Raw genomic sequence first — 22768 nt, 5'->3', positions numbered from 1 at the left:
AGCTCAAACAAGACAGTGGAATGCCCTACCTAAACACTATAACGCCTGTCAAGAGCATCTGGTTTACACAGCATATAAACACAGACCTGCAATTTCATAAACCGAATCTTCCGAGATCCGAACAGGACCAACAGTGTTAGTGTTATCTTGAAAGTGATGTTACAACATATAGGGTAGTTATCAGACTGCTGAGTGCTTATAGAAAGAGAAAGTATGTGTGTGCATGCTTCTCTGGCCAGAACTCGAGATTATCCTAGAAAATGTTTTATGTACATGTATATGACAAAATTCTCAGGCCTCTGCACATGGAGCTGCTGTCTGTTGTGTGAGTGTTAAACCACTAGAGGTCTGTCTTGCTTTGTGTAAAGTTAAATGAGCCCAGTAGTAGCAGCGCAGTAGCTGTGTGTGTGTGTTTACCTCTGCATTCTGCGATACCCCCTCCCAAATACATACAATAAAACAATAAAAACAAACATTGTGAATTGACTCTTTGAACATTGTTGTAAAGTACTAACAGCTGCTGAGGGTTGGAAGTCCTTTAGAGAAGCCATAGGTGTCTTGGTGGACTCCTTTACTAGTCTCTTTGCATGATCTAGGATTTATGTATATGCCATATTCCTTTCACTTCTTAATGACAGATTTACCAAGATAACATATTTAAGATATTTTTTGACTTTGTTTTGTATCCACCCACTGATGAATTGCACCAGGGTGCTTTGACCGGGGTAATACTTGCCCTCAAGTTCTCAGCAAACTAGGCATCTTTTTGTAAATTTCTGCCTCCAACTGGTCTAGTAGTGTCATTGCTTCTTGTTGCTAATGTACATGATTGTATTAAATTTACCTTGTTAAAAAAGTAGGTAAATTAGTTTTTTCTCCCTGCAATTATCTATAACCTGATGACATTAGTAAGAAGTGCATATTGTTGATAAATGAGTAAAATAAAGTTAATGATAGTAAGTTAAACTTGTATTTTATCTTTCGGATACAGTTGCAGTTTATACCACAATACTTCAAACACATTTACTGTACTCAGGAGATCTCAGTTTAACAGAGTGGCTCCTAAAACCAATTGGCTGGACCAGTGACAAAGGTAAAGTTTTTATTAATTTATATTACTTTGCACAGATGTTTTTACATGCTTTACATTTTAATTTTTGTCAAAAAATCTACATTTTATTGACAATGATCCAATGTTGTAAAAAAAATACAAGTTTGATTGATTGATTACATACTCATTGTGTTACAGATGATGCCCTCAGCTTTCATTTTGTCCGTCAAGATGTTTCGTGACGAGAGGCTTAAGATGAGGGGAAATACATTCCCCAGGGGACTCTGTGTAATCGTATCTAGCATTTTGATCAGCCTTTTGAGGTTTAGGAGTGATAAACAAGAATGAGTCTACAGCAATGCTGACAGAGCTGTAAAGCTGTGTTTATACTCAACAACGCTTTGAGCTCAATGCTAATTCCAGCAGTCTGAAGTTTGTCATGTTGTCATTTGCAATTTAGCAATTAATATAAATGATGGTTGAAGCCGTTGCGATTCATTTAGCATGAACATAGAAAGTCCTGCCTGCAGTTCATCTGCTGAGTTGCCTTCATCCTGCTGGGTTTTGCAAAGAGAAATATCCAGTCTCTAACAGCTGCCCTCTGGTTTTGTAATGAATCTGCAAGAGACAAATCACAGTGCAAGATTAGGGACTAAGAGAGATGGTGAAGACTAATAATAGCCTCCACTAACAAAAGAGAAAGAGGGAGAGAGACAATGGGTGGTGCATTTAAATAGAGGAATATTGAATCTCTGGCTTCATCTCTGATCCATTCATCCTGCCTCTGCCTTTGTCTCATCTTTCTCCTGCTCCTGACGCTGGTAAGGTCCCTTCATAGTGTGTTATGTGAAGCTTTTCGTGTCTGGTGTTTTTCCTTCGGTATGTAAATGGTACCCAAACTGATTAGATGCCATTTTAGACAATACATTGAATTAAAAAAGTTCCTAAGACTTTAACCAAGTTCTTTTACATTCTGGACCTGATGGTTTAAACAAGGGCAATGCAGTTACCTTTGAACAAATCCAGCAGAAATTATGATTTCATGTCTTTAAAGTAGCTTGTTATTAAGTATATGTTGTCAATCCATATGGACAGGACTGCAAAGCATTTAAATATAATTGTGCTAGTATAGCCTGATTTGGTATGTAACTGTACCTGATCCATAACTGTATTGGCCCAAACATTGTGCAGCATGTTTAACTGAAAAGAAATATAATAATAGTTATAATATAAGAAAATAATTATCCTGTTAAAATCTGTGGCCAAAGCAGGCTCTGTTTAAATCCAAGGCTGACGTGAACTGTGGGCTGTTTTTTTTACATTGCCAAGTTGGCTGCACCACATACACTCATAACCATCCATGAGTTGCTGGTGATAAACCCCTGATCCAGACTGGGCAACCCAGAGCACCATCACCCTCCACAGTTGTCTATCAGATGTCCCCTGATCTATTTGGGGAGACAGACCATTCTAAATTCCTCTCCCTGAGATAATCCACAGTAGAAAGATGGGGACGATGAATGAGGGATGGCTATTGGTCAGGAATTTTTCTAATCCACTGGAGCAGCTTGTAGCCTCTGTCATGAAGGAGGTCTTAAGTGCGCCATTCTCAGCTCGAACTAACACGTAAAATGAGATTGCGACACAAAGAGAGAAAGGGTGTGAAAAAGTGTGAGAGGGTGAGTGCTGTAAATCACTTGTTTATTTGATAAAGGTCAGAAGAGCACGAGACAAAGGGAGAGGAGGTGGTGGTGACAGAGTGAAAACAAAATATAGGGATGAGTTGACGAGATGAATTAAATGACTCTTAAACATGGACTCATTTCACCTTAAATGAATTTTAAATCTAATGGTATTTTAAATTTGCTATCGTTTCCTAAGAAAAACTGTCCACAGACAGTGGTAAAACATGCACATAAATATGGACAATACACGTTTCTGTTCAGTTTCTCCACTGTTAATTTTTAATAGACCTTAAATAATTCTATTCACCTCCTTTATAATTAGGTGCATTCAAGTCTTAGAAGAGATCTCAAATTCCTCAGTATCCTTAACACGAGACCTAAAGCTTCCGTTAACGTTCCCAGTCATTAAGTCAGATCAAGTAAGATGAACGTAACTTGGTATAAAACTATGATTTTTTTGTTATATGCTTATAACAAGAATGTTTTTTAGGAAAGTCATATAGTTACAATGCAGAAAAGATGAAGGGGTTTGTCAAATAAAAAGTGGAGCTCCGACTAAAATATCAATCAAGAGTCAAGAGGATAGGAGGCAGAGTGTAAACAGCTTACAAACACTGAAATTGACTCATTGTTATGGAGGAGTGTGGAAAGATGATCTGACCTGCCAAAAGCTGATAAACAAACACTGACAACTGTTCACTGTGTGTGTGAGTGTGTGTTTCTAATCTCCCCTGTCTCTCCTCCAGTGAGATCTCATCAGCAAAATGCCTGAGCATGTGTGAGTGATCAGGCTTTGTGTTCCTATTATAGACCATCTACTCTTTCACACACATAGACACACAAACAGAGCTGCAAAACAAATATGTCTAATATTTGTTTGGCACAGTTTCAACCTGTTGTTCATCTTTCTTTCACAGGCAAGAGGTGAGGCCGACTGACCCCAGCTGTAACAGAACATCTTGTTATTTCCCAAAATAAGTGACAGAAGTTAAATGTGTTTAAAGAGATGCTGTTGCCATTGTATATGCTAAGTATGTTAATACTTTTCTGAACCATGTTCTTCATGCAGACGAAACCAAAGATCTCAGCTTCAAGGAAGCTGATGCTCAAGGTAAGCCTATAATGTAATCCACACGAGGGCAGTAGAGATAGGCAAATACCAAAACATCGACTATCCAGCCTTGGCGTTGTGAGAACAGGATGTTTATAGATTTAATCTTTGCTTTACCAGCGAAGTGTAACCTGTATTGCATGAATATCCTATTTGGTGTACAGAGTCTGATGGTGTCAAAAGCCAAGGAAGAACTAGAGCAGGAGATTCTAGTTAAAGAGGAAGAGAAACAGAAGTACCTGGCAGAGAAAGCTCCTCCTTTAAACACCATTGGCCTGAGCCTAGCACAGCTGCAGGTAACCTGTCTGCTAATTCCCAGAATTACCCGATTCCTCCTACACCCCTTTCTATCTCCCCAGTGAAAGCTACTATACACATTTTTCCCAAAAAGTATCACTGCCAATGGCATACAAACAATCTTTTTAACTTGGGTTTGTATATTTATAGGACCTCTGCAGGGAGCTCCATGCCAAAATAGATGTGGTTGATGAGGAACGATATGACATTGAAGCCAAAGTCATGCTCAACAAACGTGAGGTAGATACATGATGAATACTGTACAGACAGAACTTGAAATGTTAACTTTTGAGATGCAGCTGAACTCTTACGAAAAGAGAAAAAGTCCTGTAGGACTTTTGGCAAATACTTCTCAAATCTCTGGCTCAGATTAAAGACCTGAATATTAAGGTGTTGGACCTCAGGGGGAAATTCAAGAGGCCTAATCTTAGACGTGTTCGAGTATCTGCTGACGCCATTCTCCGCTCGCTGCTGGGCTCCAAGCACAAAGTCTCGATGGATCTCAGAGCCAACCTCAAATCAGTGAAGAAAGAAGACACTGAAAAGGTGTGTGCAGAAGTTATAACGCACAATCCACACAGTACATATAAACACAGAAAAAAGTCAAAACAGCCCAAACAAGATGCCTCAGGGGAAGGATGCAAGGTGCCGTGAAGTTTCAGATATACGCATGACGTCAACACCTAATGTGCCACGGAACACAAGAAAGTGTGTACCTGTGTCTGGATGGTGTGCTTGAAATACTGAGGCCAATGCAGGGGGGCAATCATATGTGACAGGAAGTACTGCACAGAAGACAAAGATTCTTTTGTAGACTTTTGTGACCAGCTTTTGTGACTGGTTCTGCACATTGGTCAGTGTGTTTGTATGAGTGTGTATATACATGTGCAGCTGGTGCTGGTGTGTATCAGTTTGTATTAGGTGCTGTAAACCAGTTATACTAGTACGGTTATGCCGCATTCTCATTACCGAGTGACACTATGGGTCTTAAAGGATTAGAATCAACAATAATGATAATAACTTCTGAACCTGCTCTACCTCACAGTCTCTTTACAAAGACTGTTTTCATTCTTTTATACCTTTTATCTGTCTACCGAACCAATCTGCAGAAGAGACCAGTAGAAGACAGTGACTGGAGGAAGAATGTGGAGGCCATGTCAGGGATGGAGGGAAGGAAGAAGATGTTCGATGCTGCTAAGGGTCCCACCCAGTGAACAGGGAAGACTGACTGCCCTCCTGCATTTTAATCAGTTTTGTTTTGCTATGGATGTTTTGCATTTTCTTTTCTGTGTCATGTTTTGAAAAGTGCAGTGAAAGAATCTTAGTATGTTTTCTCCTCTTCTGTTTGCCCTTCACAGATAAAGTGTTAAGAGTGAAATGCCATCTACAATTATTTGTATTGTGCTCATGATTCATATTTCACCTTAAACACGAACACATGATGTAGCCAGACTAAATTTGATATTCCTGATCTTTGCTTTGTGAAATGTAGCACAATGATTTACATCATCATCATGCTTATTAAACAAGTAAAGACTTTGACAATTTGTGTCTGATACAGTTTGAATGTTCAAGTGAAAAGTGAACAAACAAGTTGCCTTATTGTAATTATATTTACCCCTTTTCCCCTGATTAAAACTTGAGCATGTTTACATTTTCAACCACAATTGGCCACCATAACATTACACTTAAAGGTTAGGGCTTTATACTGAACTTTTCAGAAAACTGATGTTTTTGAGTAGAGGGGGAAAGAATTATATTTCTAAAAGGGAACTATTTTCTCATTATAGCCACCTTTGCATTAGTGCAAGGTGTAAACGTTGCACGGCAATATAACATATTGATAAAAAGGATTAACGACTACTGTAAAATAAATAGTATTTTTTCATTTTTTGGGACTCTATAATCGTGGGCGTAAAGAGTGTGCACCTTATTGTGATTTGGTTCGCAACATGCCTCTGGGGATGGAAGTGTTTTCTTTTCAGTCTAAAATAATTGAGCAGCTATTGAACACTGAACTACTGAAAGTGTTGTGAAAGTTTTTATAGATATTTAGGGTCACCGAGGGATAAGATGACCCTCTGACTGTCATCACATTGAGGCTGACATTTTTTATCTTTGGAGAAATGACTCAATAGCCACTGATTGTCAGAAAGCTTGGTGAAGACAATCATGTCCACTTTTAACAATGCAGTAATCCCCTGATCTGTTTCATCTGCTTTTAACAAGTCAAGCTTTTAATTTCTCCAAAAGCTTCTACAAAAAGTAGCTGCAGTACTGAATAATCTGCATTTAACTAACTGAATATCTAAACTCTTCCAAATAAATATTTTTGTGTTATTTGTGAATAGCAAACGCAAACCTGATTTTTTTCTTCAAATATCGACATGTCTTTAAACCATACTCCTAATTCCAGTTTTGTCATTCGCCTAGAGGTTTGCATTCTTTTTATAACCAACAATACAAATGTCAGAATTAAGTATTTAAATGATTTTTATTTGGTCATTAGTGGCCATTTCTAGGAAAGAAATATAAATAAATGCATGTAATTCCAAAAGGGCTTACTAACTACTGTACACAGCTGTTAAACACTCCTCTGTTTTGCATGCTCATAAAACTCCCTCTGTAAAAGGCTTTCATAATGGTAATGGTGATTATTATCACTTTATTCAGATCGATGTAAAGAACCTGAACAGCCATTTGTGAGGGAAATGTCAGTTTCAGTTCCATTGTCAGGTCTTCCCTAAAGATTTTGGGTAAACTTAGGTTCAGGCACAGTAGGATGGTCAACACTGCAAGGACATGGACATACTAAAGCATATAAACTTCAGTCTTCAGTGCATTGGATGGAAGTGATCATGGATGTGTTCATTGCCTTCTTGGTCAGGGAGTGACATGCAAATACATGTAGGTCAGTCAGATAGCATCTTAGTGGTACAGTGTGTGCTATCAGCCAACCTCCTCCAAATGTCAGTCAGGTTGATGTTTGCACATGCACAAAATAGAAGAAAGACTTGGAGAATAAAGTGCTCACTTTACAAGTTAGCTGTCATTGTTTAGCGTGGCCTCATGGTCTGGACAGCAGTTATAGGTGTGGTACAAAACCAGGTGAGGTGGAAGGTGTATGTGTTTGTGTGTGTGCGCGTGTGTGTCTGTGTGTGTACATGTGTGTTGGACTGAGCCTGACGCTGGGTCAGAGTCCGACACCTGGAGCTACAAGGAAAAGGCTTGGCCTCACACAGCAAAGCAAATAATCTGACACACGCTGTAAAGACTCACTTCCCAATGCATCAAAACACTGGACACAGAAAAACAGTTCCATGCATTAACATTTAATAGAAGATAACCCCCTTCAGTTATATTTTTTAAACTGTTATGTTTGCTGATATGTTTATTGTAACATATGAATTTTAATTCTATTTGGCTAAAGGTGCTAAGGTGTATGCAATTGTAATATTAAACATCAGCAGTGATTATAAGTTTATAATTATAACAGTCCTTATAAATGCAGGAGCTCCACCATAAAAGGAGAAAAACTCTCTCTCTCTCCGTCTCTCTCTCCCTCTATCAGGAGGGCAGCTTACCTTTGTGGTCATGTGACACCTCTGTGAGCAGCAGGGTAAAGGTGCACTGCTTTGTTGCCGCACTAACTGTAACTTGACAGTGCCAGTCAGTCGACTTTTTCTGGACACCAATTGAAGTGCAGCTGCTAACTGGGATTGTTGTTTTTCTTTCCAAAATGTCCCTCAGTCGGAAAAACTGGTCGGCTTTGTCCAGGTAAGATTAATATGGCAGTGAGTTTTCTGAAGAGAACATGAAACCTGTGTGTGTGTCTATGTGTATGTGTATGGGTGTATGTCTACACACCACTTGAAGCTGCGGTTTTTTGACAGCTGATGTTATAGACTCCATTCACTGAATTAGAATTAAAAAAACAGCTCCTTGGCTTCACTTCTGCAGCCAAACAGCCTAAGCCGAACAACATTTATTATCTTCAGTATTGTTTTATGATACCTGTAGTCAGGATGAGCCTCTAGTAACTCTTTGACACACTGTGCCATTTTTGGTCTTCGTTGTTATGTGACACGTCTGCCTTTCATGAGGTACTTGAACAGTAGCTATAAAGTCACAGCCAGTTTTTAGGGATTGAATAAAACAAACAAAGCAAAATGAATGTGTTTTTGGAGGGAACATCAGCCTCTGTCTGTACCAACAGACCAGACCGACGCGTGCTGTGTTTTATGCACACATTCTGCGCAATACTAGCCTGAACAATTGATTTAAATTTGCTTAGATCAACACTGACTTTACTTGTAAAACTGGTAAGCAAGCAAAGCAAGTTATGTGTAACGGTTACTGTAACTGTAATCTTTCTTTCCAATAACCAAAACAAGCTCACTTTATGGTTGTAAAATTCATAACAAATAGACTAAATTACTGTTTCAACTCTGTTTTTCAATTTTTATCTTAATTTCTTGTGTGGCCTCTGTGTGTCTCTGCCTTTGTTTCATTTTCTGTTTTACGTCCACGTTTGCTGATTTATCATGTCTCCTGATGTGACTCTGTGACTCTGCCCTCAGCCTTGCGCGCCAGTGGACGATGGAGGATGAGGAGGAGGTGGAGCGGGAGAAGAGGAGGAGGGTGAAGAGCTCAAGCGGCAGCAACGACCCTGATGCTGATCTCAGCCAAACACCCAGAGACACACCCACCAGTGATACTGGTGGTGAGACATTTCAGGGCCTCAGCAGGTTATTCTCACCATTTAATCAAACAGTATTTCTTCATTTGTGCAGATTGTCTGACCAAGTCGGTTGCTGTTGGTGTGTGCTCACCTCTACTTCTCTACTGCTATTTGTGCAACCATTCAGTCCTATTTCACTCTCTCCATCTTTCTTTTGTATGTAAGACTGCTACAGGAATGTTCCTTTGATGTTACGTGTTTAGTGGATGGATTTCAAAAGCATTGAAATATTATTCTTACACCTTTGCCTTGTGGGCTGGTGTCATCTATGTACCAAGCCTGACACCACATATAGAAATCATACAAATGCTGTCAAAAACACCAGCAGCTGAGTACCAGGAGCAGAAGCATTCTTCAAGGAGAGTGGGGAACTGTAGAGCCTTATATTAGAGAAACTTGACCAACATAGGTCTGACAGGTCCTTTCCACTCTCTCTTCAGGCTATCCATCATACAGTACATATTCACAACTTTGCATTTATTTCCAGTGTGGAGCAGATCCAGTTGGACTTTGTGGAGATGCTGCGTGCCCGTGATGAAAAGCGAAGGATGAGGCACGTGGAAACGTTGAGGAGGCAGAAGGAGGAAGGGGAGGATGAGACAGAATCTAACAGAGGAGAAGGCAGGGTGGAGCTGCTGGGGGACCTCGATGAAGAGCAAGGCAATGGGTCGGCCTCTGAGAAGGCCACATCCAAACCACAGCCGCCCTTAAAAACAGCCTCCCACAATCATAGCAGCAGCAACAGCAGCACTAACATCACAAACAGACAAGTAAGACCTGGAGGAATGTTTGCTAATCAGCACAAACTGAGGCAGACAAGACTGTAATTACCTTTGCGGCTATTCATAAACCAAAGTACAGTGGAGGCTTGTTGAGTTTTTAACCTGATGGTGTTGTTAGATGAAGTGTTAAAGTCATTAGGACACACTGCCGTGAAACCATTGGTCAGTACCAAATTTGGTGCCAATTGATGTAACTGATTTTGCGATATTCTGTGAGACAAACTATGAGTAAAAACTTTGATATGCTGATAACACAGAAATAAGAGGAACACCAACGTTTTTGGTGTTCATGCTTTGGGCATCGCCAGTGTCTGCATCAAATATCATGGCAGGGCATCCTGTAGTTATTAACGTGTTTTGTTCAGGACTGCAGTGGTGGGCTGACCAACAATAAAACAAACGTTACCATCTCTAGTCCCTGGACAACACAAAATGATGTATCTGCTGTCTTCACTGACAAGACAGTAGAGGGGATATGAGTAGAGCTCCCACATCCAAGCTATTAATGCGTCACTAAGTCACAGTGCTACCAATAGTGGCACCCTGCAGTGTGGTTAATCACAGTCAAGTGTTACCCCACACAGAGCTAGAGTCAAGTTAATCATTTTCTATACTCCACAACAACAACACCTGGCCAACCTTTTTCTCTACGAGTCAAGATATTAGTATGCTTTGGTACTGTAAAAATGGACATTACTGACAATATTTAGGTGAACGGACGTGGACATTATGTCATGCTATCACACATGCATATTATATATTCTAGTTATATGCTTTACAGATATTTGGTATATTTTCTTTTAGCATACAAACATATAAGTTCAGATTATCTCTGGGGAACCAGAGAAAATGTATATTCACCTCCAGTCTTAGGACTGTACCTGTACTGTGAATCAAATGCAAATAATCCATAAAACATAGATAAGGTGTGCTTAAGGGCACAATTTGAACTGTATCTTTTATTACACTTGCCGGTGGCTTTAACTCAGTGCATCTGCAAATGAGGCCATAACTGTACAGTGTTGTGTAATGCAAGGTGTGTCTCAGCTGTGGCTGGATCTGCACAAAAGCGTGCATTCTGTGTGATTATGTTGATTGTCTCCACTGTTTGTTTTTTTGTCAGCATGAGAACAGAGAGTCATCGACTAAAGACCCTGATCCCACGCCACCGGCCAACCCAGCTCGCAAGTTTGTCAGGTTAACAAGTGCTTTCTTCTTTGTCCGTTGTTCTTACTTGTTGGTTAGTCACTGGGATAGATCAAGTGGAGATTAAATATCTTTTTTTTATTAAGATAAGATAAGGCTACTAAATCCAAACAAGGAAATTAAAGTGCAGTAGCAGACAGCAGTATACTTGAGCAGTGAAGCAGGAAACACAAACAAGATCATGTGAAACTTATTGTAATGTATCAGCTATGTCAATGTTTCAATCCATACAAAGACAACCATATATACAGTACTTAGAACTATCGACAGGTGCATTTATCTGCAAATACAGTAAATGGCAGTTGGAATTGGTTTGAAACATATAACTATGATGATACAGTATATACAGTTAACAGGGCAGACTGTATTCATGATTGTCAGTTTGAAGGTGTTGCCAGCCTGTTATTCTGTCATATGATACACATTGTCTTATTTGTTTAAGGGGTTTTGACATGGTAGACACATGTTAGATCATTTTATTATCGCTGGGAGTGTGAAAAAACAAACCTCAATATGGTGGTGATGGATCACAGCTTATATGCAGATCTGTATCTGACCTTTCGGTTCACTTGCATTTCTGCTGTTGCAGTTCTGTCTCCATCTCATTTGACAAGAGTCCGTCTGCCAGTGGGCGCACAACTCCCATGAGCCCTTGCTCTCCAACATCCCCCGTGTCCCCTCGACAGCATTGTTCCTCGCCATTCCAAAGTCCCTCTCCTCGCAAGGCAAAAAGCCCGATTCAGAACGGACACACACAGGAGGTATACGAAAGCAGCCTATAAAATGATATAATTTAATCTGTGCTTCCTGTTTTGCTTTTCAAATGGATGCAAATTGCTGATGCCACTGCTCATTGGTTCAGTCACACAACAGTACCCTCTAGTGTAAAAAGAGTAAAACACATTATTTGTGTAAATCATAAATTACTTTACATTTATCCCTGCAGCTGACACACAGTAACAGTCTCGAAGGACTGAATAAATGCTCACAGGAGCTCATCACCATCTGATGAGGAATAGTTTTATCTAAGTTGTTTTACTTTACCTCAGGCCAGTGAGAATGGCACTTCTTCTGGTGGCAACTTTGAACAGACGACCAAACCAGCCTTTGTCAGACAGAGCTCTAGGACTTTATCTTTCAGGGTAAACGCATCAACCCACACACACACACACACACACACAAACATGCATATTCTCACAGGCAAAGGCTGACATTGACTTTTGCCAATTTGACTGTTAAATTATGATTTAATCATGATTTAATCTTGCATCACCTGACTCTCACAACAATTTGCTTGTGCCACTTAAGCTTTTGGCCTATGCTAATAGCTAAAGCAAAATTTACCAGCCCTAACAGCTGAACGCTTGCTTTGCTGACACCCACATCACAAGAGGATGATTGTGCTTGTCATAAGTTGCTGACATTCAGATAACCGTAAAGGTCTGCTAACAACGCACCTGTCTTACTCTTGGCCATCCACAGATGATGAAGAAGAAAGAAGAGGATACTTCGCCACTGCAGAGGAGGTAAGGAAACATCCATGACTTTATTTTGAGTCACTTTCTGTCAGCCCTAATGTAAATGCAAACTGTTCCATTTTATTCTAGTGCGAGTGTGAGAATGGCCACCAAGAAGTTTGAATCTACTACAGTAAGATAATAATTTACTTTAAGCTGATGTAGATACTTTTTTAACAAAAATAAAGCAACAAAATTAAATATTAGTGAAGAGGAACTGTGCTAGATTCTTGGCTTAGTGCACCTACACCTTTTCAGCTGAGCAGAAAGATCACAGATGCTAACTCAAATTGGGGATCATAGTGCTGCTATTAAGTTGTACTGTACATAAATGATTTACACTGTGTGTAATATCAACTTTCTTTGGGTTTGGACAAGAACCAAAATGAAGATGAAGACAATCAGTCAGTTTTCACGAGAAAGTGAGTTGGTTTTTTGTACCACATCTAAATTGTTATATTATATTCATTTGATTTTAATATATCCTAGTCCAAGTGATGAATAAAGCTTTACAGGTGTACATGTGCATGCTTTTGTCTCCAGCTCTAGGCAGAGGATTTCATCCAGATCCATCAAGGAGAAGATGGAAAAACTTGCTCAGGCAGCACAGGTCAGACTCTCAGTAAACAAAAACATGATAACTTAGGCCTCTAATGTAAAAAAACAAAACAATCATGTCCTCACTTTAGTCTACATGCCCTCTCAGTAATTGTGTTTCCTATATGTGTGTAGAAGTCAGAAATAATTCGATCACCAGATGTGACCCAGAGGACATTGTTCCTGATGGAGGAGGTATCCAGAAAGAGAGGCCTGTTTGAAAAGGAGCAGCAGCCAGTGACCCCCACCAGCCCAGGAATTTCCAGACAGGTACGTTCATTAGTCACAGTTTTGTACTGCATTAGATGCATATGTGTAATGTAAGCAGGAGACACTTTTTTAATGAATATTTTATTAGATTTATCTAAGTTTAAAAAGCTCACAGTGTTTTGTTTTTAAAAAAAAAATAAACTTAGATTAATAAGGAAATGCATAATAATAATCGTAATACACAAAGATTTTAACCATTTCACATTATTCGTGTTCAGGAATTTAGGAGCTTTGCATCGGGAATGTCAGACCGGATCAACCGCTGGCTCAACAAGCCTAACCAATCTGGGTCTTTGCACAATCCTACTGTAAGGTCACCTGTTAACCAGGCTATTTCTATGGTTACTGTATGTGTTTAAAATGCTTTATGTAAAAGTTACACAGAAGCAGCCACTGACAGCTAGAGGGCAGTAGTACTCTTGTTGTTCTAATTGATTGTATTCGGGACAGAGGAGACAAACTGCTGACCAAACAACTTACAGTCACTCTTTTAGAAACTTTATTATTCTCTTTTGTTATTGTTTGATGTTTGGCTTGGGATGTTCAGTGGCTTCAGAGTTTAACTAGATATCTGTTTAAGCCCAGCTTCTGTTTGTTGGGTTGGTTCATATTTCATCTCAGCTGTCTTTCAGTATAAATGGCACTTTTCAGTAGAATTTAATCTGGTGCATATTAGATAATACAGATTATTTGAAAGATTATGAGAAGGATTATATTTCATTTTTCTCTGCATGCCTGTATAATTTCAGTTCCAACTCAATTGCCTTTTAGAAATAACTGTGATAATTGTGCCATTTAGGACTTGAGACATGTGGACATCAGCAGTAAGAGAAGCCTATTTGAAAGCAGAGGGGAGGACAGCCCTGGAAAAATAAACAAGTAGAGGATGCCAACAGGTAAGGTTATTGTTCCACAATTACAGTTTGATGTAACAATATCTAGTCACATTTGTTACATAAATAGAAATTTTCCATGTCTGTGCCTTTATTTGTAGGATTTGTAGGAACACAACAGGGTGAGTGGAAAAAGAGACCTGGAAGATTAATGGATGCCATGACTGATGTATTGTTTCTTCAAGCTTTTGTATGTTTTTTCACTGCCAGAGCACACACGAGAAAGAGACAGGGGAAACTACAAAAAGTGATTTGAGTTGTAGCTTTACGAAACTGAAAAGAAAAAAATTCTGCTTATTGTTAGGATGCACCTATCATACACTTTTGCATTTGCCTCTTAAAGCATAAAACGATTGTTTTTAAATGTATTTAATGGATTAAGAAAGTGCTACAGTAGAAAGCACAGTGAGAAAAGCCTCTTGTATTAGTTTTACAATTTTCAGCTGTTTGACTTTGTGTAATTTTTTTAAGCACTTTAAACTGGTGAAGGTCTTGAGGTTAATAATTACAATAAGGGGATTCTGGCATTGTAATTGTATGTTTAATCTAATCTGCCAAATTATTTTTGTTCTGTGAGTTCCTGTGGACAAGATACTGCTTGTCCAAGAAATAAAACGTTTTACTACATACATATGTCTGCTAAAGATTTATTGGTATTTTTCGAACACAAACAACACAGAAGTGTCTGAAATGCATACATACCTTTTCAACATTATTTATCTTTGGCAAGACAGGATTTAGATAAGAGTTGTATGTATGTGTTTTGTCACTGGCAGGGTGCCATACAAGTTAGAGAGAATGTGTGTGTGTGTGTGTGTGTGTGTGTGTGTGTGTGTGTGTGTGTGTGTGTGTGTGTATGCAACTGTGCCATTATCTGGATTTGCTTGGCACTGCAACCCACCGTCGTGCAGACAGCGGCCTTATTTGGGAATGGTGATAATGGAGAGTACATGCTATCTAAGAAGTTATTAATAACACAACAAGGGGTCCTGAAGCCTCTTCCCCACTGCACAGTCTGTCCCTTTGCCCTCTGAGACTCACGTTCGTCTCAGAGAAAGTAAGGAGCTCTCCTCTACTCCACATTGAGTCTGTCCGTCACTCCATCTGATCCTCAGGTAAGTTTCACTACTTGTGTGTGGAACAGGAGAAAACTAGACCATGTGCACACTAAAATATTACACGGATGCCATTAGTAAAGCAAGAGTTTGAAAGGGAACATGACTTCTGGGCGAATTTATGGAATTTGTATTTACTGTTCAGATTCACTGCGGCACACCTGAACTCTCATTGCCATGTCAGACAACGAGGAAGTGGTGGACGAGTATGAGGAGTAGGTTGAAGCTACTTTCCATTTTCATGTATCATAAAACTATGTTTATAGTTAAATATACCAAAAATGTCCTCTTTGCATGCAAAAATATTCCTTTTCTTTGTTATTACAGCTTTTGTGTAATGGGATGTAAGATTATGATGTATTTGCAATTTGGATCAGAGCGGTAATGTCCTTGTTTTTTTCATTTCACAGGGAAGTGGAAGGTAAGATCTCTTATCATGATTCACCTTATACATTAGCATTACACTTGTGACAGACAGGATCCACTGTTGAACCTGAAGCTGTGCTGTTTAGACAAATGTCTTCTATCTGTAATCCAGGGAGTTTAAAATAATTACTTTACACCATTATACTGTTTACAGCATATGTACATGGATTTTAAAGTGATCCAAAGGAATTTGTTTAATTATATTTCCTGTGAATATAAACGTCAACTTGAGTTTAAATTCAAAATAAATGTCGGGCCTGTTTTTCAACTCATCATGCAGCTTACCTGACTATCAGGTTCTGATCTATAGGGGACATAAATGTGCCGTACTCTTCAAGTGAAAGGGCGCTTCTCAGGGTGCGATTCTTATGTTTTAGGCTTTTGCAGTGTATCACAAAGCAGGTTTATACCCAGAGACTTCCTTCATGGCCATGATTCAGCATCATCAAATGTCATTAACGGGAGCAAGAGGTGGAATGATGATCATTGTTTTTTTCTGGTAGTCAGGGAGCTTGTGGTTAAACTGAGAAAGCTGTGAATGAATGAAGGATTGCATTTGAGTTAGTCATGCAAACTCTTATCTTGCTTTGAAAGGCATGTTTGTTTCTATCTTCCTTTGTTTTTGCGTGTCTGGATGTTGCTGCTTGCTTTGTTGCAGTCTGACTGCACTAACCTGCTCTGTGCTCTGTGCTTTGCTAAGCAGAGGAGGAGGTGGTAGAGCAGGAGGAGGTGGAGCAAGAGGAGGAAGAAGGTACTGGTTGAGCTTTGGGCTGAAAATCTGTTTTCAATATATTCCATGGACACTAAGTGTCTGATGTCAGCGACATGGAGCATATACCAAGAGCTGATATATCCCTTCAGATCTAGTTGGTATTATGAGGTTCACGCACATGTACGGTACATAAGCATGAAAATGTGGTCCAACATTTAATTTAAATAACTAAATAAATGTAGCAGAATATCCTGGGTTACAATATTAAAGTCTATCTGTAATCTTTAAATTGAATGGTTTGATACAGTGAGAAGCCCCAGCTATCAGGTCAGAGATGTGATGCACCCACCACATCTTTACTTGTCAGCTGGTGTCAAACGAATTATTATAGTAAAGTCTCCACAAAGTGATTTGATTTTACAGTATTTGTGTGCTTATTAACATAATTTGCTAGATCAGAGTTAAGAATATCAAGTGTCATGTCATCTACAGCATTTGACCCCAGACACACACATACAAAAACACACACCACTTCAACAGCTCTTGAGAGCTGTTTGCTTTAAATAGCACACACCATCATGGTTTAACAAACTCTTGTCTACAGTATCTTAGAACACTATGAGCACATCTTAAAAAAGGGCAGCTGAGTTTTGTATCTGTTCTTTGTAAGTGACAAGCTAAAGAGGCGCATTGAGTGATTATTCGTATATCATACAATGTTACTGTCAAGGTTTTGCATAAATGTCATTGTTTGCTGTACTACATTGTTCTCTGCCAGAGGTCATACAGGAAGAAGACAAACCTGCTGCAGAGGAGTGGATCAGTGAAGAACAAGGTGAGGGCTTCTAAATAGAAAAAGGTTGCTGACTGATTGAACACAGATATCAAGTCTGAGTTGTTATTGTCTCAGTAGTTACCTGGCAAGACAACATCTGCGTCACTTTAATGTTAGGTAGGTGTTGGCAGCAAAGTGATGATGATTAATTTATCGCATCTGTATTTATCAGAAGAACAGATGCGAAAATGTTTCCCATTGTGAGTCACACTTCACTTTGGTATGTGATAAGTCAGTTCCTTGATAGCTTCAAACCTTTTCTTCACCTCTCTGTCTCTCTTTTTCATACCAGACACATCCACTGGGTGAGAGTAATCCTCAGGCCTCCCAGCCTTAAGGCTGCTGCTCATTAGTCAAAATTTGGCAATTCCTGTTATTCTTAGTCAGCACGGTTTAGGCGTTTCTCTCTCTTGTTGCCAATCACATGAAATGGGAGGAAAGTTAATCAGAATACATCTCACTCATAACCTTTAAATCAGCAAACACTTGTGAACTGTCCCCTGATTTGTCACAGAAAATAGGCAGCAGAAAGTAATGATAAGACTTGACCAAAAGGCCTGTGATAACAGCCTCTGGCTGACTTTGGCAAATATCTGGATTAGCATTTAGATCCATACCAGAGGTGGTCATTTAGTTTTTTAGGAACTATCTTATTAACTTTTTTATGGATTGCTATGAAATTTGGCACCGGTACATTGAAAGCAGCCAGAGGAATTTTTCTTATTACTTTGATGACTTTTCTTCTGCTGCCATACTGTGACTACATACCTGAGAAATTAACGACATTCCCACCAACCTGAGCTCTACATTGTCTTTTGTGTTAACTAGTCCTGTTATAAAAATATCAGATCTTTCCTCTGAAAAGTGAAAGACTAATTTTAGAGTCTATGGTCTTTGTTTAAAATGTTTGGTTGGGTTCATAGATGGCATACCTTTCTTTTGTAAGAGACTGCTTATGTAGCCTCTTCAGAGGTCATCTCTCACCTCTCCATGGTGCTATTTTCGATATGTGACACACAGGGCAGCCCTAACACACACAGCAAACACTGTCCAACTTTCTCAGCGCCCTATTTTCGCTCATCTAATATGTCTATTAGCCCAATAGGGATATTTTCCCATAATGACCACACACAAACTTATCAGGCATTTTGTCTTGGTTTTAGGTGGAGAAGGGGAAGAAGAAGATGGAGAAGGTAATATTGTCGTTCTGAATTGCATCGTTATATCAGCATCCTTGTCAATATGTTTTTGTTTGATGTGTGAAGCTCAGCCTTAATCACACCAGAACTGAATTTTCAGAAAGCAAATTTCATAAACACAACACTGGATCTATTGTCATAACTTGCTAGTGTTTCCTGGAGGATCATTCTGAAATGTTTTGGTGTGATTTTGGTTGCAGCGTTTGTGCCCTCTGGACAAGCTCATGTGTGTCTTCTCTTTATATTGTTTTCATTATTAGCAGAGGAGGAAGCCAAACCAAAATTCAAGTGAGTAACATTCGCATGTGCCAACACGTTTGCTCTTTGCCTGCACTTCTATCAAAGTTTTATGTTTGAGCCCATTTTATTTACTGCATTTAAAGCTCTTACATTAAAAGTAAAAAAGCTTTTTGTAAGTCATTTATTATTATGCAAATACAACCTCAGATGAACAACAACATAAAACTTCTTTCAACATGCCATTATTTATTTAGAAAAAATGAAGCCAAAAAGTAACCCCTTACTGTTTCTGTAGAATTAAAGAGGGTAAGTTAAAGCTGGCTGCTGCTGATCATCAGCCCTTCATTGCTTGATCACCAGCAGTCATGGAGACCTCTATAAAGGGTTTAGGCAGATTGCTGGGCTGGAGCATTCAGGTGTGTGTTAACACAATGCATATAGGGAAATAAATATGCGATGGACTTAGAGAACCAGAGTTCCACATTCCACAGTGAGAAAGACCACTTATCCTCCCAGGAGGACGTCACAACACATTCACCCCAAGGTCAGACTGTGGAATGAGCCACATCTCAGACCGTACAGCCCTCACTGAGCATGTTAAATGTTAAAGTCCATGACTGCACACAAAGAAGACTGAACAAGTGCAGTTTGTTTGGAAGGACTGCCAGGACAAAGCCTCTTCTGTCTAAAAGGAAGAAAAGCTTGACTCAGGTTTGTAAAACTGCATCTGAATAAATCACATGTCTTCTGGAACAATGTCCTGTGGACAGATGAGACCTAAGTGCAGCAGGTTGAGTTAAATGCCCAGGATCATGTTCTGGGGAGAAAACAAAGTATTTTAGCAGAAACACCTCATACCCTCTGTCAAGCACACCAGTGAAGGGGTGATGATTTGGGCCTGTTTGGCAGCCACGGGACCCTGGCACCTTGCTGTCTTTAAGTTGACTATGAACTCCTCCCTATACCAGATTACTGTATTCTAGAAGCAAGTGTGAGGCCAAATGTTCAACAGCTAAAGCCTAATGACTGTATTTTGGTATCTGTTAAAAAAAAAAACATCATATGAAGATAATACTGCCATAGAAATGCAACGGCCCCCATCAGATTTGTTGGTTTATCAGTGCCATGCTGACCTTTATGTTTATTTCACAGTCTATTATAACACAATTAGAAAATATAAGACACAGAAATATCATATCTATGAGATAAAAATGATTTGACAACCAAGTGCTCTTTTCTCACTGGGCCATGTGATGTCATGTGACATTACAATATGATCATATGACTAAAATCTCTCCCACAGTGTAGAGAGCTGAGCAGCAGCAGGGGGTCAGGGCGAGAACCCCTGCTTCAGACAAAACAGGCCCTAGTTACAGTCTCTGGCTTTGTGTTACACAACAGTGATATCACATCATAAGTGTGACATCACAGTGAGCTAAACCAACAGCTGCTGGCCGGTGCTGTAGCTTCCTATTTACTGTGCAAGAAAACAGATGGCTACAAGTGTATCTCTCAAAAAGTAGAACATAGTGACTTGTTTCAGCTTAAACTAAATCTGGTATCAACTACCTAAACTAAACCTAAACTCACCTATGCCAAATTATTTTGCCTAATTTTGACACGTAACCATTTAAATCCATTCACGACGTAGCTAAATAAGATTACACCCATATGCTTCCCTGTATTTGGTTCAGCAGATCCATTAACAATGCAGAATATGCATATGAAACCTCTGATTTGATAGACAACTACCTCTTCTCATCTCCGCCTAATGACATTGTCATGGAAAGTAATACAATCTATTCCCAACTAAAGAAAATACAGACATATAGATCCTGCTTCTACTTGTTGAACCTGTTATTTTATTCATTTTTGTTCCTGTTTCTTTTCTCCAGGCCATTCGTCATGCCAAACCTTATCCCTCCTAAGATTCCTGATGGAGAAAAAGTGGATTTTGATGTAAGTGACAGACCCAAGGGATAGCACTTTCTTTATAGTACAGTAACGGTGCACACTGTTCAGTTCTGCCCTAGGTCTGAGCCTTACGGTATATAATTTTAGGAATCACCAGAGGTTAGGTTGGGATAGATCTATCAATATTAAAATTATCCTCAATTATCCTATTTCAGATATTTTATGTGTCTATAATATGTGTCTTGGGATACATTAACCTGCTTCCCTTTTTCTGTAGGATATACATCGTAAAAGGATGGAAAAAGACCTAATGGAGCTTCAGACTTTGATCGAGGTTCATTTTGAGAGCAGAAAGAAGGAAGAGGAGGAGCTCATTAATCTCATGGACAGGATTGTGAGTGCTTCTATGGCCATAGTTATAATTATATATTTAAGCATCTTTTTCAAAAGTCTGTAAAGATGGTTTAATTTGATGTGCAGGAGAAGCGCCGGTCTGAGCGAGCAGAGCAGCACAGAATCCGCAGCGACAGAGAGAAAGAGCGACAGAAGCGTCTTGAGGTACAGTTTATCCAATTTATGCCTTACAACTGGTTGCACTTCTCTCCTGCCTTCTCACTCTCTGAATCTCTCTAGGACGAGAGAGCTCGTAAAGAGGAGGAAGAGGCCAAGAGGAGAGCAGAAGATGATGCCAAGAAGAAGAAAACCCTCACCAGCCTCCACTTTGGAGGCTACATGCAGAAGTTGGTGAGCGAGTTGATTGTTTGTTTGGGCTGTTTCCTTGATATCAAAGTAGAAAGACGTAAATAAAATAGACCATAGTCATGAATAATTTAACTTTTCAACAGACAGAGAAACGGAGTGGTAAGAGGCAAACTGAGAGAGAGAAAAAGAAGAAGATCCTGAGTGATAGACGCAAACCTTTGGACATCGAAAACTTGAGCCAAGAACAACTAAAGTAAGGGAAATATTAGTATGCCTGACATAAGAGAAAACATCGTTTGTTAGTTAACATTTTTTGTTTGTTAAAATAATCTCTAAACATAACAAAAACTAACGTAGAGTCTCATTTGTCTTTGTCCAAAAGGGCGAAAACTAAGGAGCTATGGGAGTGGATGTACCAACTGGAGGCAGAGAAATTTGAACTGCAGTATCAGTTCTCCAAACAGAAATATGAGGTTTGTGTGTGAGCGTGTAAATACATATTACTGAAGATACAGTAAACACAGGAGCTAATGAACCTAATTAGAGTAACATTTACATGTTCTTCTTTGTTCCAGATTAATGTGCTGAGGAACCGTGTCAGCGACCATCAGAAAACGTAAGAAAACAGTCTAAATGGATTTCTTTTCCCTTTTTCTGATGCCACACACACTTTCCACACAAATGGACCCCCCTTCAGTGATGACTAGGAATTATGACCATCCTGAACAGTTTCTCTTAACGTCTCTAACAAGGCTACAATCAGCCTTGTCTAAGTCTCTTACTCTTTGAGTACCTTTATCTTTCTTTTGCATTTTGCTTTGCCTTATGCAGTAGACATGTAATAGAGTCACATACACTACATTTGTCAAACTACTAAACTATAATTTGAGCACCTGATTACAGTGGTGTTAAGAGAAGACCACCCCTGGGTATATGCTCATTTATTGCAGCAGTAGATTGCAGCTTTTTAAGGTCTCCTCACTGACTTACTGAAAACCTGAGGACAGAGAGCCTGCCCTTTCCCCTTACTGTCACAGGTCAGCACTTCTTTTGCACGTCTTTGACAGGTCCCAAGCTCCCCAGGGTTAGTCTGGTCCCACCCTTCACAGATACTTATCTTTAGAATTGATGTTGTCAGCTAAATGTACATTTTTTGTGAACCTTCATTGTTTTCAATAGATCTAAGAGAACCAAGAGAGGCCTCAGGAAATAGATGCCAATGTCCTGAGTGAACAGCGACTCCATCAGTCCTGCAGCTCCAGCCTCAAACCAAACCCTGGCTCTCCTGCCACACCCAGGTCCCACCCATTCCCCTCGTAAAAACACTTACAATAGTACCACTTGTAACCACTTTTCCAGTTCCTTCTCACTCTATTGTTTTCCATTTATTCCCATCCTCTGAATGAGTTGTTCTGCATTTAAAAGTGTAAATAAATCAGTCTCTGTTCAATCACTTGTTTCTTGAGTTATATCTT

The 22768-nt window shown here is 39.4% G+C and overlaps 3 protein-coding genes across 5 annotated transcripts; all 3 read left to right on the top strand.

Moving 5' to 3' along the window:
- Positions 1–3775: 3775 nt before the first annotated feature.
- tnni1a (troponin I type 1a (skeletal, slow)) lies at positions 3776–6476 on the top strand. Its single transcript, XM_067526129.1, has 5 exons — positions 3776–3847; positions 4012–4143; positions 4295–4384; positions 4514–4690; positions 5254–6476. The coding sequence occupies exons 1-5, from the start codon at positions 3791–3793 to the stop codon at positions 5356–5358; spliced, it is 561 nt and encodes a 186-aa protein (XP_067382230.1). The 5' UTR covers positions 3776–3790; the 3' UTR covers positions 5359–6476.
- A 1283-nt stretch (positions 6477–7759) lies between these two features.
- On the top strand, positions 7760–14777 carry lad1 (ladinin). Its single transcript, XM_067526125.1, has 14 exons — positions 7760–7921; positions 8725–8892; positions 9373–9655; positions 10791–10864; positions 11463–11634; positions 11923–12015; positions 12356–12399; positions 12481–12523; positions 12769–12812; positions 12934–13000; positions 13123–13257; positions 13476–13565; positions 14057–14153; positions 14252–14777. The coding sequence occupies exons 1-13, from the start codon at positions 7884–7886 to the stop codon at positions 14138–14140; spliced, it is 1335 nt and encodes a 444-aa protein (XP_067382226.1). The 5' UTR covers positions 7760–7883; the 3' UTR covers positions 14141–14153; positions 14252–14777.
- Positions 14778–15412: 635 nt separating this feature from the next.
- On the top strand, positions 15413–22743 carry tnnt2a (troponin T type 2a (cardiac)). 3 transcript variants are annotated; one of them, XM_067526128.1, is made up of 14 exons: positions 15413–15480; positions 15676–15686; positions 16395–16448; positions 17182–17238; positions 18402–18431; positions 18698–18725; positions 20573–20636; positions 20869–20985; positions 21072–21149; positions 21225–21335; positions 21437–21546; positions 21676–21766; positions 21869–21909; positions 22473–22743. In XM_067526128.1, exons 1-14 carry the CDS (start codon positions 15443–15445, stop codon positions 22504–22506), a joined length of 864 nt encoding a protein of 287 aa, XP_067382229.1. In that variant the 5' UTR covers positions 15413–15442; the 3' UTR covers positions 22507–22743. The 3 variants fall into 3 exon arrangements, with proteins under 3 accessions (XP_067382229.1, XP_067382228.1, XP_067382227.1); XM_067526127.1 differs by lacking the exons at positions 15413–15480; positions 16395–16448 and having other exon boundaries at positions 15635–15686; positions 18701–18725; XM_067526126.1 differs by lacking the exons at positions 15413–15480; positions 16395–16448 and having other exon boundaries at positions 15635–15686.
- The last annotated feature ends 25 nt before the right edge of the window (positions 22744–22768 follow it).

This window comes from Channa argus, chromosome 13, assembly GCF_033026475.1.
Source record: "Channa argus isolate prfri chromosome 13, Channa argus male v1.0, whole genome shotgun sequence".
In the NCBI taxonomy this organism is placed as follows: Eukaryota; Metazoa; Chordata; class Actinopteri; order Anabantiformes; family Channidae; genus Channa; species Channa argus.
This window is presented reverse-complemented; position numbering and strand designations above follow the sequence as displayed.

Bases quoted from the DNA above. Each gene is read 5' to 3' on its own strand.
- tnnt2a (XM_067526128.1), top strand. From the start codon at position 15,443: ATGTCAGACAACGAGGAAGTGGTGGACGAGTATGAGGA. The intron at 20,986-21,071 runs GTGAGTGCTTCT...TTTGATGTGCAG, and splicing joins TTAATCTCATGGACAGGATT to GAGAAGCGCCGGTCTGAGCG. The intron at 21,547-21,675 runs GTAAGGGAAATA...TTTGTCCAAAAG, and splicing joins TTGAGCCAAGAACAACTAAA to GGCGAAAACTAAGGAGCTAT.
- lad1 (XM_067526125.1), top strand. From the start codon at position 7,884: ATGTCCCTCAGTCGGAAAAACTGGTCGGCTTTGTCCAG. The intron at 11,635-11,922 runs GTATACGAAAGC...ACTTTACCTCAG, and splicing joins AGAACGGACACACACAGGAG to GCCAGTGAGAATGGCACTTC. The intron at 12,400-12,480 runs GTAAGGAAACAT...ATTTTATTCTAG, and splicing joins ACTTCGCCACTGCAGAGGAG to TGCGAGTGTGAGAATGGCCA.
- tnni1a (XM_067526129.1), top strand. From the start codon at position 3,791: ATGTTCTTCATGCAGACGAAACCAAAGATCTCAGCTTCAAGGAAGCTG. The intron at 3,848-4,011 runs GTAAGCCTATAA...TTTGGTGTACAG, and splicing joins CAAGGAAGCTGATGCTCAAG to AGTCTGATGGTGTCAAAAGC. The intron at 4,691-5,253 runs GTGTGTGCAGAA...ACCAATCTGCAG, and splicing joins AGAAAGAAGACACTGAAAAG to AAGAGACCAGTAGAAGACAG.